Raw genomic sequence first — 18,251 nt, 5'->3', positions numbered from 1 at the left:
CAGTGCACAATTGCGCACGCGCGCAGCTCAGAGGGAACATTGGCCAGGTACCTACACATTTAATGAGATATCATATTATAACAAAAAGAGGATTACTTTCAATAGCACATCTCAGTTGTTCCATATAATAAATTTACAATTTTGTAGTAAATGAAAGAAACCTGTCAGCACAAATCTTTTTGCTTAAACTGTAAGAAATAAATGTAAAAACTGACAGACAATTCTGGTAGTGTATTGCCCAGACTGTCCTGTGATTATGAAGTAGAACGTTTTTGTTAATTCATAGAAAATGTACTATTTTTATTTTTTATTTTTTACTGTGAGCACACTCTAGAAAACACATACATTGTACAAAGTGAAAAAACTGGTTCTTTTCAGTCATCTAATTATTCATCTATTATTTTATTACTCTAGCATGAAAGGGTGAGGTCTTTATCAGCATGACAAGTTGTAAAATTTATAAAATAACAGTTTTCCATAGCTATTTGTGTGGCCAGATTGGAGCCACCCCTGCTTTACTGGGTTGTGATGGGGTGCTACAAAGGGGGCAGAGAGAGCCAGTACCAAGAAAGGAAAGCATTAAGTTTTCAAATCTGTGGTCTGTTTCATTAAGTGGCCTGATCAGAAGACCAAGAACACTTTGGACTCACTGGTGTAGAAGATGTTCAGCAGGTTTGGGGAACCAGAATCACACAGACCAGGGCAGGAACTCTGAGGACACAGCCAGGTGGGCAATGAAGAGACGCTCTACTTTTACAGGTTCTCCCACAGACAATGTTGTCTCCCCCCAACATATTATCAAATTTCTTTAACGCTAACATAAGATTTTTTTAAAAAGAAATATATATATATATCTATATATATATCTATATATATATATATATACATATTTGTTTTCTTCTACAGTCTACTACACTATGTTCCCTGTTCTAATAATCTAATCTAATAATCTAATAATCCAAAACAAATCCAGAAAAAGTTGGGATCTTGTGTAAATTATAAATAAACAAAATGCAATAATTTGTCAAGCTCTGTTTTATTCCCAATATAACACTGAAAAACATAACAAATTTTTAAATTGAGAAAATGCACTATTGAAAAAAATGTATATCAACTAATTTTTGATGGAAGCAACCCATCCCAAATAAGTTGGGACAGGCCCATGTTTACCACTGTGTAGCATCCCCTCTTCTTCCACAAAGCAATGTGTAAACATCTGGAAACTGAGGAGACCAGTTGCTGGGATTTTAACTTGCCTTTGGCCCACAGGAAAGAGTGGCCTTTTTGAATCATACTAACATATAGTTTCTTCTTGCAACACAGAGCTTTAACTCACATTTGCGGATGATATGGGAAACTGTGTTCTCTGAGAAGACTTTTGATTATATTGCATACATTGAACATATATTATAGGTGACATATTCAAATTCCACAAAACTTAATGTTGAGGAATATTATTCTTAAATTGTTCAACAATGTAGATGCAGAATTTGGCAGTTTGCCATACCCCTGATCATCTATAATTCTGAGAAACTCTGTCTCTCTAAGATGTTCTTTTTATGGCTAATCAGGGTACTAACCTGCTGCCAGTTAACCTAACTAGTTGCAAAATGTTCCTCCTCCTTTTTTTAGTACCACTTTCTTCTCCAGCCTGATCACGACTTTTTGGGAAATAGGTTTGTATATTAGAATTGGTCAAGAAATAATATTAAACAGTGAATAGAAATTTCAAATCAAACAAATTTAAAATGGTTAACTGATTACTTCTTTTCTTTTCCCATTAGGTGTTGTTTTGTATTTTTTTCTGGCTTTAATAAAATTATGTAACACTTTGGAGCAAACAGACAGAGTAGCAAGCCAAAGCTGGAGGCCAAAATGGCAAAGGATTCAACTGCATCTGCATAATTTCCAGGGGAGCTGATATAAGCAGGAATAAATGCCAGCCACACAGCACAGAAGATCAGCATGCTAAAAGTGATAAACTTGGCCTCATTGAAGTTGCCTGGCAACTTGCGTGCCAGAAATGCCAGTACAAAGCAGAGACAGGCCTGGAGACCAATATATCCTAAAACACACCAGAATGCAAGGCTTGATCCTACGCTACACTCCAATATGATCTTTGAGCGTTCGTATTTAGTATTTCGTGAAGGATAAGGGTTTGCATCAATTAGCCAAGCACCACAAATAACTACTTGAACCAGAGTGCAGCTGAAGATAATGGCCCTCTGCTGCTTGGGTCCCAACCACTTCATGATGTTTTCCCCTGGACGGGTGGCAGTGAAAGCAGCCAGCACCACCAGTGTCTTTCCCAGGATGCAGGAGATGCAAAGTGAAAATGTAATGCTAAAGACAGTGTGACGCAGCATGCAGGACCAAAATGTTGGCTCTCCAATGAAAACCAGAGAACAAAGGAAACACAGTGTTAAAGCAAATAAGATAAAGAAACTAAGTTCTGAGTTATTGATACGGACAATGGCAGTGTTTCTGTGGTAAAAGAACACTGCTAAAACAACTATAGTGAGACAAGCCCCCACCACAGAAATGACTGTCAGGGCTATACCCAAGGAATCATAGGCCAAAAACTCCACTTCTTTGGAGATACAGGCTGTTCTGTCTTTGTTTGACCAGAAGTCCTCAGGACAAAATGTGCATTCTATTGCATCTGAAAGACAGAGAGTCAAAAAGCAAGAATTCATTTAAATATTGCCTAATTGTATCAGAACATTACATTTAAAATGCTGCGACTTGTAATACTTAGATTTAAACTCACTTCTCTGATTGCTAATCTTGTCATTGTCACATGGTACACAGTCAAAGCAGCAGACAGGCTCCCCACGACGGACAGCCTTCCGGGACCCTGGAAGACAGCTGGAACTGCATACAGACACTGGCACCTGGCAAGGTAGAAAGCATATGACTCCCAACTCTGATGAGTGAAAGAATGTCCTACGAATATAATAGTTAGTTACTGAATTATTTGCTTGGGCCACTGATCATACAAACAATTAAATAAAAGGCTAATTGCTTAATCAAATAAGAATCAAAATATGTATTCCTCAAATTCTTCTGTCTAAAGTCAGTGTAAATAAATGCCTGGATTTTATAATGTAGGTTAAAATTTGTGTCAGTTTAACCCCCTGGAAAACTATGCTCAATATTTTCTCCCTTCTCACTTATTAAATAATAGAACCATACTTTTTTTCCCCTTTATTCATTTAGTCAATGTAACCAGGAAAAAAATAATGAAAAAAGGCTTTGCTGTCATTTGCCCACAGAGAAAGGAGTTACTACCTACAAATTTATTCTCTGTGATATTTATGCATCTATCATCAAAACTGAAAAAAGTTATTGTGGCTTCAAGGTACTTAACTGTAGCTGCTTTAAAACAGTCATGATGGAATTTGAATGTAGAATTACAAATGCCTTTGATGAGTTGTGCCGTAAGGATTACAGAGAGGATTGAGTATCAAACATACCTTAACCTTATGTCTCGTTTTGAATACTGACTGTTTACTATCCATGTATGCAAAGGGATGGACATCAGATCCAAACCGTCCTGCACACCTGACTTACCTCCATCTTAACCTACAGAACTTCAACAGTTGACATCTGAAGGTAAAAACACAGTGTGAGCAGCTTGCCTCACTCTGATCCCCTGCCCACATTATCATGTCCTCCTGGATCACCAGCTCCTCTCCAGCAGGTTTGGTTCCATCAAACAGCCCCACGTTGACAAATTCAATGTTCCCGCTTGTGCCTCTCTGCCAGTTGATAATATCATAATAGGGTATAGAGTCACCCTTCAAGTCAAAGTTTACCTCTTCCCCAGCAATTATAAATTTCACTTCCTGCAGGTAGTACTGGAGCTTGAGAAACCATTACATAACATGAAACACTTAAACAGACATGCAGCAGACAAGACTTTAAGTGGTATTAATTAATGGTAAGTATTCTGGACTATACCTGCCAAGGCAGTACATTGTCACTTTGTGCACATGACTGGTTCTTAAAAGGCCCACTGCCTGGTTGACACATGAGAAGGTTGTGCAGGGAATGAGCAATTGCATATACCGCCTTATATACATTATAGGCCACTCTAGGGCTTGATGTATTCAAGTAGGCTGAATGCTGCTTCAGTGGTGACTCTTGCCCTGAGCAAGGTGGCAACTGGGAGGCAGAAGACAGTGAAGGACTACAGCCATACAGAGCCTCCCACAGCTCCTTTACCAGCATATTATTGGGATACCTCTGTGGGTTTACTGTTTCCAAGTAGTTGCTGAGTCTTGAGATATAACCTTTTCTGATGCCAAACCCGACTGTACCTCCCAGATAGGGGTAATACTCTTTCCCTGTAAAGACAGATGCTGTGACCCAGGCCTCACTAGCCACCCACTGGATTCCAGTGATGTTCTGCTTCATGTAGTCTCTCAAGAAAGGCGTCATTTCCCCCTCAGCTGAAAATACTACTACCACTCTTGCCAAAGAGCTACGCATTACCTTTTATAAAGGTAATGCATGAGGAAGAAGGAAGGAGTTTGCAAGGAAGAGGGAAGGCAAAATACATCATTTTAAAACATGGTGACAGGAAAAGGCACATTGATAAGATTTTAGATTTTTGTAATAATCTCATCTGTTGGCATTTGGGGTTAGATTGCCTAAAGGCCTGTGCCAGTCTAAAAACTATTTTGGGATTAAAAAGCAGCTTTTGTAAGGATTTTTGTTCCTGATATACTACAAGTCAATGTTGTTTTGGTAACTGAAAATCACAGACATGGCTATTTTTTTAATGGCTGGCCTCATGGCATATTCTTTTTTAAGCAATTCTCTTGCAGAGTGCAAAATTTGCTGTCGCATGTAAACATATCACACCAATGTGATGTTTGCATATTTTCTTAGTTATATTTAAGACAGAAAAAAAATTCTTATTTTGTGCCTGATGAAGTTGTGCTGCTGGTAGAAGCATTCATGTATCAGTAGTATACAAAAATGTAACTAGTGTAGTGCCCAAACCTTGGCTCTGTCTACTGATTTTTTTTCCTTTACAATAGGGGTATTTTGAATCAAACTGAGTAGTTTAAACTCTCTTTTTACTTTAAATGATCAAACTACATTATATTTGCAAACCTCTTTCAGCATTAGGAATTCAGAAGTTTTCAAGTGAAAAAGGAAAAACAGCTTTCTAATAAAAGTCATATCAGGGCTGGTCTCTACCTACCTGCATGATCTCCAGTGCCCTCTGTTGATTGTAGAGCAGAGGAATCATTTCTTGGTATGCCACACACACGCTGGTACCCTGTAGTTCTCTCATTAAGCCTTGCACAGCAAAACGGCCATATTCATGATCTCCTCGCACCACCCCCACCCAAGTCCAGTTAAAGCGTACCAGCAGCTGAGCAATTGCTTTCACCTGGGTTCAACCGAATAAATTCAGCTTACTCAGTTCACTGGCATATTTTAATAATTTTATTAAGTCTTAATGTGCTATTTAGACTCTGATGTAGTATATCAGTGGAAGACCAGATCAAAAGATATATGTAATTACATTACTGGTATTTTGTCTGAATATTTTAAATCTTACTTATTTACTTAATATTCAGTGTAGTGATTACCTGCAGTGCAGTGTAGTTTCAAAACTGCACCACAAAATGCTATGGTTTGTAAATCACTACATTGGTTATACATTTTGGTTATTTTAGTAAGGGAACAACTGAAAATACATAAAGATTCAACATCTTTATTTTAAATGATAGAGCACGGACAAATCATTCTGTTTGTTTTTTGTTTTCAGGCCCTTACCTGATAATCATCATTAGGGATTACCCTGAAAAAGGTAGGGTATTTTGTTCTGTCAGTGAAACATGCACACGAAGAAAAGTAACTGATCTGTGTAAAGCAAAAAAAAAGGAGAGGAGAGTATAACAGATCATAATGATGACATGCAGGTTTGGAGGATTTAGAACTAAAAGAGGCGTTATTACCATTGGGATTCGGAATGGCTGGAGGATTCTTGACACCACAATGGACTCAGCAGAACCAGATTCGGCAATTACAGCAAGGAGCGGAGAAGCACCGCTACACATGGGAGAGTCATCTTCACTCATCCCGTTTACTATAGCCATAGCAGCTCTCTGGCCAGTCAGTGGATATGCACATGAATCAAAGATTTTGTACCCCAGGGTGTAATTGGGCAAAAGCTCCAGATTCTGGTTTACCTCCTCAACTGCCAGCCTCATCGTTTGAGCCCAGCGGAAAGCCCTGGGATCAAATCTGTGGCTCAGAAGACAGAAAAATACAATACACATTACACAAAACAAGAGTGGAGAAACACTGAAAACAGAGAGCGGTGTTCTGATTTAAAATTAGTAGTAATTTGATTTATAGCTGTCTTGTGCATTAGCACAGTAGATTACTTTTCCCCTGTTTTCTTACTCTCTCTTTCTTACAGCAAGTTAGGCATATTGTCTAAAACTTTAGATAACATTAACACTGAATTGTAGTAAATAGCATGTATAAATACTCCATATAATAATACAGTCCACAGGCAGTGCAACAAAATCACACATTATTCAATAAATAATAGATGGACAGAAACAGTGTACTATGCTCACCCATTACACTTCACTGGCGGTGGTTTGTAGGTACAGTTAAGGTCTGGCATTTCTTGGTTATAATGAAGGGGAAAGATTCCTGCAATAATGTAGTCACCCTCAGCTATAAAGCCTGGCTCAAAGCTGTTTTGAAGAATGCACACTTTTCCTGCAGATGTGGCTGAAGAGGTAAAATTAGAGGTTTGTGTGTAAGCTAAGGTAAGTATAGCAACACGATAAAGCAAAGGAAGAAAGGTAAGTAGATGCATAGTGTTACACATTCCCACAAAAACAGGAAAAGTTTTTAGGCAAGGTTATATACTGTATCTAAAGTCAGTATATGGCCCTCCCATTTTCAGTATATCCAATCCAGAGCTAGAGTGGTTTGGTCATCAGCAGCCCCACCTCATTTACTAAAAATGTTTACTGCACTCTGAATGGCATTGTACTGGAGTTAGAATATTTTATTGGGAAAACATACATCAATTAAACATCAATACATTTTAATATATTAAATTATGGTTAGTCTTTAAAGAAAGGATTAATTAATAAAGTTTACTTAAGATGACCAGTAAGGTTTTCTTGTGCGTGGCTGTGTGTCATTTTGTCTGTAAACATAATAGCTTGAAAAGTTTTGATTGAATTTCCATAAATCTTTGTAGGGGTGAGGTCATGTTAACATATCCAGCATGATAACATATCCCAAGGTCTATTAGCGATTATAATGCTATATAGAGTGATTTAAAACTATGCTTCTTACTGCCATTGTTTGTATTAACAACATATAGGCATATAGGGAATGATATATGAAAATTCTAAATATCACATTATGTTAGATCTCTGACCTCTTCTTCAAGGTCAAAAAAGGTAAAACTTTTTTGACCTTGAACCCTACATAATGTTTATATAGAATTTATATAAACATTATGTAGGACGTTAAGAGTAAATACTGTCCAGACACTGAGTTGCCTTGGAGGAAGTTTGCAATCTAGGAGTGGTTCTGGTTTAACTGAATATTTCCCTGCCCTTTTGCAGGGAAATTTTAGTAGTATAATTAGAGTGTGTTATGCTCATTTGTTTTGAAAAGTGAGTTACAGTAAGTGTTTGCATTGGAACAGAATATCTTTTGTTTTGTCACATGTCAGAGAAGACTTACATAGCAAAGTGATAAACAAACACAAAGGTGTGCCTTTGGGTCATTTCTAATGCTGGAATAAAAATTTCTAATGCGGAAAGGATCCATAAACTGGAATATGTAAGTAGTTTTGGTCCTTTACACAACTTTGTTTGTATATTCAAGAAAAAATTCCTTTGGAATTTGATTAAAATGCAAAAATAAACAAATTTAATTTGGTTCAAGTAATTTCTTCAACAACTGTGCAAAGGTGCCCCAGAGCGTATTCAGCAGCAGTAAGATATGAGATGCAAGGTGGGGCACACACCCTGAAAAGCACAACCAAAGAGCTTGGATTGGTGAAAATTTGTGATGCATATGGATTAGAAATCCCTGACTTCCAATGGTAAAGTCCAAAGTGTCTCAGTGATAACAGCAGCATTAATGGCCAAGATGGATAGCATATCCAGCCTATTCAAAGCAAAACATTAGCGGTTTCTGTCCTGAAGATAAAATGCAAAACCCTGAAACCCTCTGGTAGAGGACCAAGCTTGAAAATAAGACACAGACACAACCCAAGGGGGTGAGAGGGATATGTATCCAATTCAGCTCAATTCAGTTAAATTCAATCCAGTTAACGTAAATCCACTTCAATTCATTTCAGTTCAATGGTGTAAAGCAGGGGTAGGCAACCTTTCTGATGGCGAGTGCCATTTAAAATTTCCTCAGAAGTCAGTGTGCCATATGATTGCATTAGCAATAAATTTAATAACGCTCTATATGAACAGTTACACAATATATAGAACCACTCTATAGAATTATATTTGTTTGCAGATGTTGGCAGCTATCAGTGAATAGTTATCAGCTATTTTGAAACAAAAAAAGACACTTTTTATCCATAACAGCAAATGAACTGTACAACAGAAAATATAAATGCTATTTATGGTCTCCTCACAACAATGACAAGAAAAATAAATATGGCCAATATGGCATGTCTGTTAATACAGAGACACACATGTTAATGTGATCTCAGGTCTCCCACTCAGAGACACAGGTCTCCGAGTTTCCAGCATTCAGATGGCTACCTGAGGACACTCCTGTGAGAGAAAATCTGCTCACACAGATATGTAGAGCCAAATACTGTCAATAAGGCCTCTGCAATGTTCTGAAGACAGTTAAACTTGTCAGGTAGTGATGTCCAGCAGGTGAAAATGCAGCTCCATGAACACGCACAGCTGTGGATTCCAGCTGCTTCGATGTTGCATTAACTGGCATTAACTCAGCCAGTTAATGCGAGACAAATCCAGCTGCTCATTAAAGATTTCTGGTTCGATCAGAAAATAAAACATTGGTCCATACACCTGAAAGTCCCAAAAATGCATTGTGTCTTGAGTCTACGAATGTATCCGTGTATTTCCGTGGTGCTGATGCTGTGCTGAGCGGACAGCTCCTGAAGCTTTTGAAGTGTCGGAATGTGGAAAGCCAACACCGTCCCTCTTACCAGTAGGCTAAGTTATTTTTAGCCAGTTACAAGTTGAATCTGGTAGTTGGGGTTGTTAGCGAAGATACCGTCATTAAGAAGCGGCACAACTAATGTGTCTATGCGAGCTGATTTGCGATGTGCACCGCTGGCCATTTATTTTTTGATGCACCTTCTCAGATTAATTCACTGTGTGTCGTGCCCAGGGCTGGACTGGGACGATAAAACAGCCCGGGCATTTTAACTAAAGACCGGCCCACCAGCTATTAAAGCCATAAAGAATTTGAATGAAAACAAATGCTGTTGTGACAGTGATGTACAATCTTGTTGGTATATGTATGATTTCTATACATTTTATGTCAGATAAAAACTTTGGTTGTAAGCTTCAGATAATTATTTAATAACAGCCAGACATTTTAAATGAGAATAAGAAAGTATTTCTTTGTGCCCTCCTTTCCCTGTTAATGCCCTACCTGGCCCCCCTGGCAAAACTTTGCTAGATCCACCCCTGCACAGTTACCAGCTGTCAGCTACTTAGAAAAAGATATTGGTGTTATTTGTCTCTCAGAAACAGTTCATAATTTCCCTTCAACTCACTCATGTCACCTAAAAGGTAAACCTGTTTCTCCATCACCTGTTCAGCGATGATTCAGTAAGGACATCTCCTGGTTTCATCTTCATGTTTCTCTCTCACCAGATATACAAACCGATATCATGACCAGCAGGTTTTACAGCTGTGGCTCCAGCAAACATCAGCTGATACTAGAAATTAATATTAAATAAATTCTAACAACAGCTGATAAAGCTTAAACGTGCTGCTGTTGTTTAGCGCGACATCCGACGGTTTCCCCTTTCTGGCACAAAGTGGGCGATAAACAAACAAGAGAGAAAAGCCAATCAGCTGATCATTGACCAGTTTCATGATTAAAGTAGCAACAGGAGAGAGAGGGGAGAGAATGAGAGGAGAAGAAGAGGCAGCTGTACAGCGTAACAGCAGAATAAATCCACCTTTGTGTCTTTTTCCATCCTAGACAAATTGCGTCCCTTCTCAGCTCAACACGAAACGCGTAATAATTTCTCTGAATGCGGGACGATTCCGTCTTTTAATGGGACGGTTGGCAACTCTACTAACTAACCTTATGAATAAAATAAAGTTCACTATCAGTAACATCATAACACCGACCCAGCTGTATGGAAACTCTGTCATGCTAGCTAGTACGCAGTCCGAGTTATTGTAACTGACTGTAAAAAGTCAGCTCAACGAAAATAAACTCCACCTAAACTTGGTTTATATCTGACCCAGATATACTGCAGGTCATAACTTCTTACCTGAAGTTCAGTTCACCTGACACTCGGACCTGCGGCTGCCTCGGGTCTCTCCTCCTCCTGCCTCCCCTCTCCCTCATCCACCTGCTGGCCTCCACCATTTGTTAATTTTACTGAATCTGTGGAAGCTCCGCCATAGCCACCACCAAACAGTTAGTTATTTTTACACATCGGCCAGCATCTGGCCAATCCACCACCTCTCATTGCTTATACCATTACAAAAACAACAACAACAGCAACAAAAACCATTGGCCGGTAAAAACGAAAAATCACCATAGCTGGACGACCATAGCCGGTCCAGCTATGGTCGTGCCATCAGTTAACCCTTCGCGTGCCAACTGTGGCACGCGTGCCTAGGGTTGCCGATCCCTGGTGTAAAGTATTCCACCAGTGAACCCAAGAGCATTGGAGACATGTTCTCTGGAATGACAAATCATGCTTCTCTCTCTTGCAGTTTAATGGATGAGTCTAGGTTTGGCTTTTGCTAGGCAAACAGTACTTGTCTGATTGAGTTATGTCAAGTGTAAAGTTTCAATTCAATTCAATTCAATTCAATTCAATTCAATTTTATTTATATAGCGCCAAATCACAACAAAAGTCGCCTCAAGGCGCTTTATATTGTACAGTAGATAGCACAATAATAAATACAGAGAAAAACCCAACAATCACATGACCCCCTATGAACAAGCATGTTGGCGACAGTGGGAAGGAAAAACTCCCTTTTAACAGGAAGAAACCTCCGGCAGAACCAGGCTCAGGGAGGGGCGGGGCCATCTGCTGCGACCGGTTGGGGTGAGAGAAGGAAAACAGGATGAAAGACATGCTGTGGAAGAGAGACAGAGATTAATAACAGATATGATTCAATGCAGAGAGGTCTATTAACACATAGTGAGTGAGAAAGGTGACTGGAAAGGAAAAACTCAATGCATCATGGGAATCCCCAGCAGCCTACGTCTATTGCAGCATAACTAAGGGAGGATTCAGGGTCACCTGGTCCAGCCCTAACTATATGCTTTAGCAAAAAGGAAAGTTTTAAGCCTAATCTTGAAAGTAGAGATAGTGTCTGTCTCCCGAATCCAAACTGGAAGCTGGTTCCACAGAAGAGGGGCCTGAAAACTACTTTTAAATACTCTAGGAACAACAAGTAGGCCTGCAGAGTGAGAGCGAAGTGCTCTAATAGGGTGATATGGTACTACAAGGTCATTAAGATAAGATGGGGCCTGATTATTTAAGACCTTGTATGTGAGGAGCAGGATTTTGAATTCAATTCTGGATTTAACAGGAAGCCAATGAAGGGAAGCCAAAACAGGAGAAATATGCTCTCTCTTTCTAGTCCCTGTCAGTACTCTTGCTGCAGCATTTTGGATCAGCTGAAGGCTTTTCAGCGAGTTGTTAGGACATCCTGATAATAAGGAATTACAGTAGTCCAGCCTGGAAGTAATAAATGCATGAACTAGTTTTTCAGCATCACTCTGAGACAGGATATTTGTTTGTCGTGCTATTATTGTCATTGTTTTTTCAGTTCCTGTGAAAATAAATCTTAATACTTCAGCATACTAACACATTTTGGACAATTTCAGTCTCCCAACTTTGTAGAAACAGTTTGGCGAAGGTCCTTTCCTGTTCCAATGTGGCTGAGCACCAGTGCACAAGACAAGGTCCGTAAAGATGTGAATGACCAAGTTTGGTATGGAAGAACTGGACTGGGTCCTGACTTCAATCTAATATAATACTTACGGGATGACTTAAAGTGGAGACTGGAAACCAGGCCTTCTCATACAACATCAGTGTCTTACCTCACAAATGTGCTTCTAGACGAATGCTCGAAAATTCCCAATAAACACAAACCTTGTGAAAAGTCTTCCCAGAAAAGTTGAAGCTGTTTTAGTTGTATAGAGTGGGACAATATCATATTAAAGCTATGGGATGTCAGTCAAATTAATATAATTAATGTGTGTGTGTGTGTGTGTGTGTGTGTGTGTGTGTGTGTGTTTCACCCAATAGCAGGCTCTAAATTGTCTACTGGTTACCTTAAGTGATGTTACAGCCCCTTTGTGGGCAGTCCTCTCAGATCTGTGTCCCACAGTATATAACTAAACTGTGTCTGTAAATATCATACTTCTTGTTTTCTTTTTATGTATTTTCTATCATTAAGGTTTTACAGCATTCCTTCAAACCTGAGTTAGCTATGACATTGTTGACTGCATGGCTTTTTATATTTCTTTATCTTATGAACAACAAACATGGCTCAGCTGCTGTTTTGGATAACTGTGTATTTTTGGGAGAAGAGGATAAAAATAGTCTTTACGAGGATGGAGATGTTGTTATAGGGGGCTTATTTCCTTTACATTACAGTCCTGTGTTTTCTCGTCCAACCTATAAAGAAAAACCAACAACTAATATGTATAAGTAGTAAGTGATTATTATTCACAGTAGTTAACACACATTTGCTACTGTAACACACAAACTCATTTATGTCTGTTTACGGTTTACATGTGTGTGTTTGTGTGATGTGTATCGTATGATTAATTGTTTCTACACTTCTGTATAGTTTCAGCTCTCGTGCCTTGCGGTGGATACAGACCATGACTTTCACAATTAAAGAAATCAATGGCCGCAGTGATCTCCTGCCACACCTAAAGCTAGGTTTTCACATCCATGACAGTTGTGATGACATACCTGTGTCTCTGAGAGCTTCTTTGTTGTTGGTTAATGGGCAGCCAGACAGAGGCTTCAGAGCTGAGAGTTTCTACAGGGACAAAGTTCTAAAAAACAATGGCTCTAATTTAGGCTGTGATGCTGTTCGCCGAACTGTGTCTTCAGTAATCATAGGAGATGCTGGCTCTGGGGTGTCTATGGCACTGCTTCGAAGTCTGGGTTGTTTCCATATCCCTCTGGTGAGACAGTCTGACCTGCATCTGCTAGTGCTGAATGTAATACTGCTGTGTTTGTAGTTACACCTTTATCAGGTTTGCAGTGTAGATTAACTAATTATATTTTCAGAAATATATAAAGACATTCAAATGTAAAAACATTTTCAACTTATCCTTTTTTTTTAAATAATGAGTAGACTTACAGCTCTCTCTTTCTGCATTTTAAATAGTGTGAAAATCCTATATCAGTGGATCATTATGAAAGCAGTGGTATTACAATTTTGATGCTTGTTTCACAGCCCTTTCAGCAACTCATCATGCTAATGGTTAACTAATGTTTGCTGTAAATCTAGGTGAGCTATTTTGCATCCTGCAGCTGTCTGAGTAACCAAAGGGAGTTTCCTACCTTTATGCGCACCATGCCTAGTGACACCTTCCAGATTAGAGCTCTGGCTCGACTGGTTAGTTATTTTGGCTGGACCTGGGTGGGAGTGATTGGTGTGGAATCTGATTATGCCCGTTTTGCCATCCAGCTCTTCCTTCAGGAGTCAGTGCACTATGGTGTGTGTGCTGCCTACACACATTTCTACCCTGTAGTGGTCAGTCAGCAGGCTATAGATGACCTACTGAATGTCATTCAGGTACCTCTGCATCTATGTTAATATATTTTTATATCTATATATTTGTAGAATTAGTAATAAAAATGACTTGTTTCATATTTATTATATTTAAAATATTAATTTTAAGAAAGAAAAATATTTAAAGAGGACCTAGTTTCTACATACAATCCATTATTTAGGATTTTTTAAATTAATTAAATATTAAATATATCTAAATTTTCCATTATTAGTTTTCATCCTCAAAGGTCATCATTAACTTTTCTGGTGAGTCGGAGATGCAGAGTATTCTGAGAGAGATCATGCGTCGGAACGTGACTGGCCTGCAGTGGATTGCAAGTGAGGCATGGGCCACTGCCAAGTCACTCTGGGAGAAGTCTGGAGATCTTCTGATGGGAACATTAGGATTTGCGATCAGGAGAGCTGCCACAATTCCTGGGCTTAAACAACATCTCACCAGTTTTACAGCATCCTCTCTTCATAAATCAGCTTTCCTGGCAGAATTTTGGGAAGAGACTTTTGACTGTCAACTAAATGGGTCAGTGAATACCCATTCTCATGGCTCTGACAATTTCTTTGACAGACAGCCATGTAAAGGGACAGAGGATTTAAATGATGTTTACTCTCCTTATTCTGATGTGACACAGCTAAGAGTGTCATATAATATCTACAAGGCTGTGTACCTAGTTGCCTATGCCCTACAAGATTTGAGTAATTGCAAATTAGGAAAGGGGCCTTTTCTTAATGGCACCTGTGCAGACCCCAAAAATTTTAAACCGTGGCAGGTGAGTCAAATTATGGGTTCAGTGTTATCTTAAAATGCTGAAGTCAAATGTCCCATATATTTTCTTTAAATAACATTTTATTTCTTTTTGTTACAGCTCATTCACTATATGAAACGTGCAAATTTCTCGGCACTGGGAGAGAAAGTCAATTTTGATCAAAATGGTGACCCCATTGCTTATTATGATCTAATGAACTGGCAGAGGGCGCCTGATGGCTCTCTTAATTTGGTGAAAGTCGGCTTCTATGATGCCTCATTACCTTCTGGACACAGCCTAGTTATTAATGACTCAGTGATCCAGTGGCCTCTAGGGAAGAAGGTGTGTTCTCCGAAAACAGGCCTGAGACCATGTTCACCTCTTAGACTGTTGTATGCACTGTTGATCAAAACATCAACTAATTTGTTCTTATTAGTGTGCAGCGTATTTTGTTGTTAACACTAGAACTACCAAGGGGTCTTTTTGAAACCCTGGAATTTAAAAATGAAATTATTCTGTTAAATTAACAGCCCATCTTCTCGCATTTGGTGACTTTTCCTCAAGTTGATTTATTACTGGATGTGTGGGATAATAAAATAAATAAATTATGACCACTTATATCTGGAAATTGACACCATAGAAATATGTAAAACAACAACCCTGAATGCTGAGTTGCCTAGCAGCATATTTTATTTACAGACATTTAAATATGAAGGCTGCAATAACATGAGCCAAGGCTAGCTAGATCTGATTGACAGATAACTATATCAGGGACTTTTATTAGATAAAAGGATGGGTTTTCGAGTTGGGTCAGAGTTGGGGAGTGCATGACGGAACAGGAGGAGAAATGGGTGGGTTGTTGGCTGAGTAACAGAGGAGCCATAGCTGAATTGAGCAGAGTCCAGAGTGTAGAGTGCTAATCAGAGACCACAAGAGCCAAATCAGACAGGTTTCAGGCCAGAGGAGCATAGCTGAAGCAGTGAAGCGCTGCAGACTCAGCAGACCAGTATGGACACTCAAAGAGAGCCAGGGGCTGAGAATGTAGGCTGTGACAAACTTTCACCATTGTATGTTTACAATAATGAATGTATTGAAGTTATTAATGTTGACTTAAACCTTCTTGATGACCTCATATTAATGACCATAAGTTGCAGTTAAATGCATATGCCATAGTAATATATATACATTTGTGAACACCACAAATTATTTACAAAGTTAGCATTTCACTTTATTTCACTTTAATGTAATTCATGACTATGCTGATCTTTTCTTTTTTTAAAGACATAATATAGCTAAAAAAATTTTTAAAAAAACCCCCAAACATATAGCGCTCATAATAAAAAGTATAATTGGTACCCTTTTATTCGTTGCTTGAAATTTTGTTAAAACTTTATTATTCAGCTTTTTCCATAATACCTGTAAGCTTGACTTGGGTTTACTTTGTAAATCTATAATGCATATTTATTCTCATATAGAACAAGTTACTTTTGGATTTGTGTATAAAACTAAAATTAGACTCTATAGTTTCTGAGTGATTAAACTCCCTATCAGGCTATCCAGTCTGTATGCAGCAGCAGCTGTCCACCAGGTACTCGCGTCGTCAGGAGAAAGGGGGAACCCATCTGCTGTTATGACTGTGTCCCCTGTACTGAGGGAGAAGTTAGTAATAAGACTGGTATGTTTTTCCTTCTTTATGTTTAGTCCAAACATATATTTTTATGTTGCCATTTAAAATTTGGCTTCAATAAAGTAAAAGTTATGTTCTCTGTTCATCACCAGATTCTTTGGAGTGCTCACGCTGTTCAGCAGACACATGGTCCAATACAGCCAGGAACCTCTGTATACCAAGGACTACTGAATATTTATCTTACTATGAGTTTATGGGTATTCTATTATGTGTTGCATCTGTTTTTGGAGCCTGTCTTTCCCTTTTCATCATCACCATATTCATTTCATATAAAGACACACCACTGGTTCGGGCCAACAACATGGAACTGAGCTTTCTCCTCTTGGCGTTCCTTGCCATTTGTTTCCTTGTTGGCTTGCTGTTTATTGGTGAGCCTTCAGACTGGCTTTGCCGTATTAGGTACCCAGCATTTGGGATCAGTTTCGCCCTCTGCATATCATGCCTCCTCGCCAAGACAGCAGTGGTTCTGATGGCGTTTAGATCCACACTACCAAGAAGTAATGTTATGAAATGGTTTGGATCTAACCAGCAGAGAGCAAGTGTGCTTTTAGGAACAGCTGTCCAGGTAGAAATCTTGTCCGCTATCAATATCTATTCATTGTGTCACTTAAAAATGACCATTCTCCTGTTATTTTTGCATTCTCTCAGGTAATAATCTGTTTTATCTGGCTGCTTACTAGTCCACCTTATGCCAACAATAATACAGATTACCACGGGGCTACCATCATCAAGGAGTGTGTCCCCGGTTCAGAGGTCGGCTTCTGGTCTGTTCTTGGATACATTGGCATCCTGGCTTGTGGGTGCCTTCTAATGGCTTTTTTAGCTCGAAAGCTGCCTGATCATTTTAATGAGGCAAAGTTCATTGCTTTCAGCATGTTAATATTTTTTGCAGTGTGGATTACTTTTATCCCAGTCTATGTGAGCACAGCTGGAAAATATACAGTAGCGGTTCACATTTTTGCCATTTTAGCTTCAGCTTTTGCACTTCTTTTTTGCATTTTTGTTCCAAAGTGCTATATTATATTGCTAAGACCAGAAAAAAACTGCAAAAAAAAATGATGCAAAGATGAAACTACATTTTTTGGTGATAAAAAGTGTAATAAATAAGAAAGAGATTTTAAACACATAAACCTACGCTTGTGTTGCTAAACCTGGAATTTAAATTAAAAAAACAAAAAAACTAAACAACCTGAAATTCTCTTGCCTCATATGAACAGCATACAACAATTATACAACCTACAAGCGCTGACCTGTAAGAACCTTCTTATTTGGAGAGTCGATAGACCTGGGTACATGCTTGTTGTAACATCTTTTCTCTGATTGTCAAGTGATAGTCCATAATAATTTATATCTACTTTTCACTGCCTATGTCTCCTTATGAATTATTTCTACCTGAAGTCCTCTGAAGAGATCATATCTTTAATTTTCTATGTCACGCTGAATAACCTGGAAGAATAAATATAGAAAATATGTTTTATTGTAAAATGATAATGAGACAGTTTTGGAAGAACTTCCCATTACAGCTTGGTAATTTGGTAACAGTGAGGTAACCGGTGAAAAAAACATTTTAATAATAGGCCATTAAATTCAATTACCAATGCAATAATCAAGGAAAAATATGAATATATTCATAACAATATGGTAGATAGATGATATGGTAGATTGTAGACAAAATTACAAAATCTAATGTAAAATGTAAGGGTAGTCATGTTAGTTTTTACATTTTATTGCTGAAGTGTGTTCTCATATAAGTACTTTGTAAACAAAAGAAACAATTCCAAAAACAGTTGATTCTGTTCATCTGGA

At 38.5% G+C, this 18,251-nt stretch overlaps 2 protein-coding genes across 2 annotated transcripts; one reads left to right on the top strand and one right to left on the bottom strand.

Annotated features, from left to right (window-relative positions):
* Positions 1-1,760: 1,760 nt before the first annotated feature.
* On the bottom strand, positions 1,761-6,868 carry LOC134640604 (extracellular calcium-sensing receptor-like). Its single transcript, XM_063492513.1, has 9 exons — positions 6,865-6,868; positions 6,609-6,768; positions 5,979-6,267; positions 5,797-5,883; positions 5,216-5,407; positions 3,964-4,497; positions 3,642-3,866; positions 2,771-2,894; positions 1,761-2,662 (listed from the first exon to the last, which is right to left on the bottom strand). Exons 1-9 carry the CDS (start codon positions 6,866-6,868, stop codon positions 1,761-1,763), a joined length of 2,517 nt encoding a protein of 838 aa, XP_063348583.1.
* Positions 6,869-12,737: 5,869 nt separating this feature from the next.
* On the top strand, positions 12,738-17,504 carry LOC134640603 (extracellular calcium-sensing receptor-like). The gene is made up of 9 exons (XM_063492512.1): positions 12,738-12,919; positions 13,059-13,252; positions 13,298-13,404; positions 13,734-14,021; positions 14,231-14,782; positions 14,879-15,100; positions 16,310-16,433; positions 16,538-17,010; positions 17,094-17,504. The coding sequence occupies exons 1-9, from the start codon at positions 12,738-12,740 to the stop codon at positions 17,502-17,504; spliced, it is 2,553 nt and encodes an 850-aa protein (XP_063348582.1).
* Positions 17,505-18,251: the final 747 nt, after the last annotated feature.

The sequence above is a fragment of the Pelmatolapia mariae genome, linkage group LG14 (genome assembly GCF_036321145.2).
Source record: "Pelmatolapia mariae isolate MD_Pm_ZW linkage group LG14, Pm_UMD_F_2, whole genome shotgun sequence".
Taxonomy (NCBI): Eukaryota; Metazoa; Chordata; class Actinopteri; order Cichliformes; family Cichlidae; genus Pelmatolapia; species Pelmatolapia mariae.
This window is presented reverse-complemented; position numbering and strand designations above follow the sequence as displayed.

Excerpts from the sequence above, each read along its gene's own strand:
- LOC134640604 (XM_063492513.1), bottom strand. Across the intron at positions 5,884-5,978 it reads AGCCATTCCGAATCCCAATG|ATCAGTTACTTTTCTTCGTG; the intron begins GTAATAACGCCT and ends TGCTTTACACAG. Across the intron at positions 3,867-3,963 it reads ACAATGTACTGCCTTGGCAG|CTCCAGTACTACCTGCAGGA; the intron begins GTATAGTCCAGA and ends TGGTTTCTCAAG.
- LOC134640603 (XM_063492512.1), top strand. The coding sequence starts at position 12,738 with ATGAACAACAAACATGGCTCAGCTGCTGTTTTGGATAACTGTGTATTT. Across the intron at positions 15,101-16,309 it reads AGTGGCCTCTAGGGAAGAAG|GCTATCCAGTCTGTATGCAG; the intron begins GTGTGTTCTCCG and ends ACTCCCTATCAG. Across the intron at positions 16,434-16,537 it reads AGAAGTTAGTAATAAGACTG|ATTCTTTGGAGTGCTCACGC; the intron begins GTATGTTTTTCC and ends GTTCATCACCAG.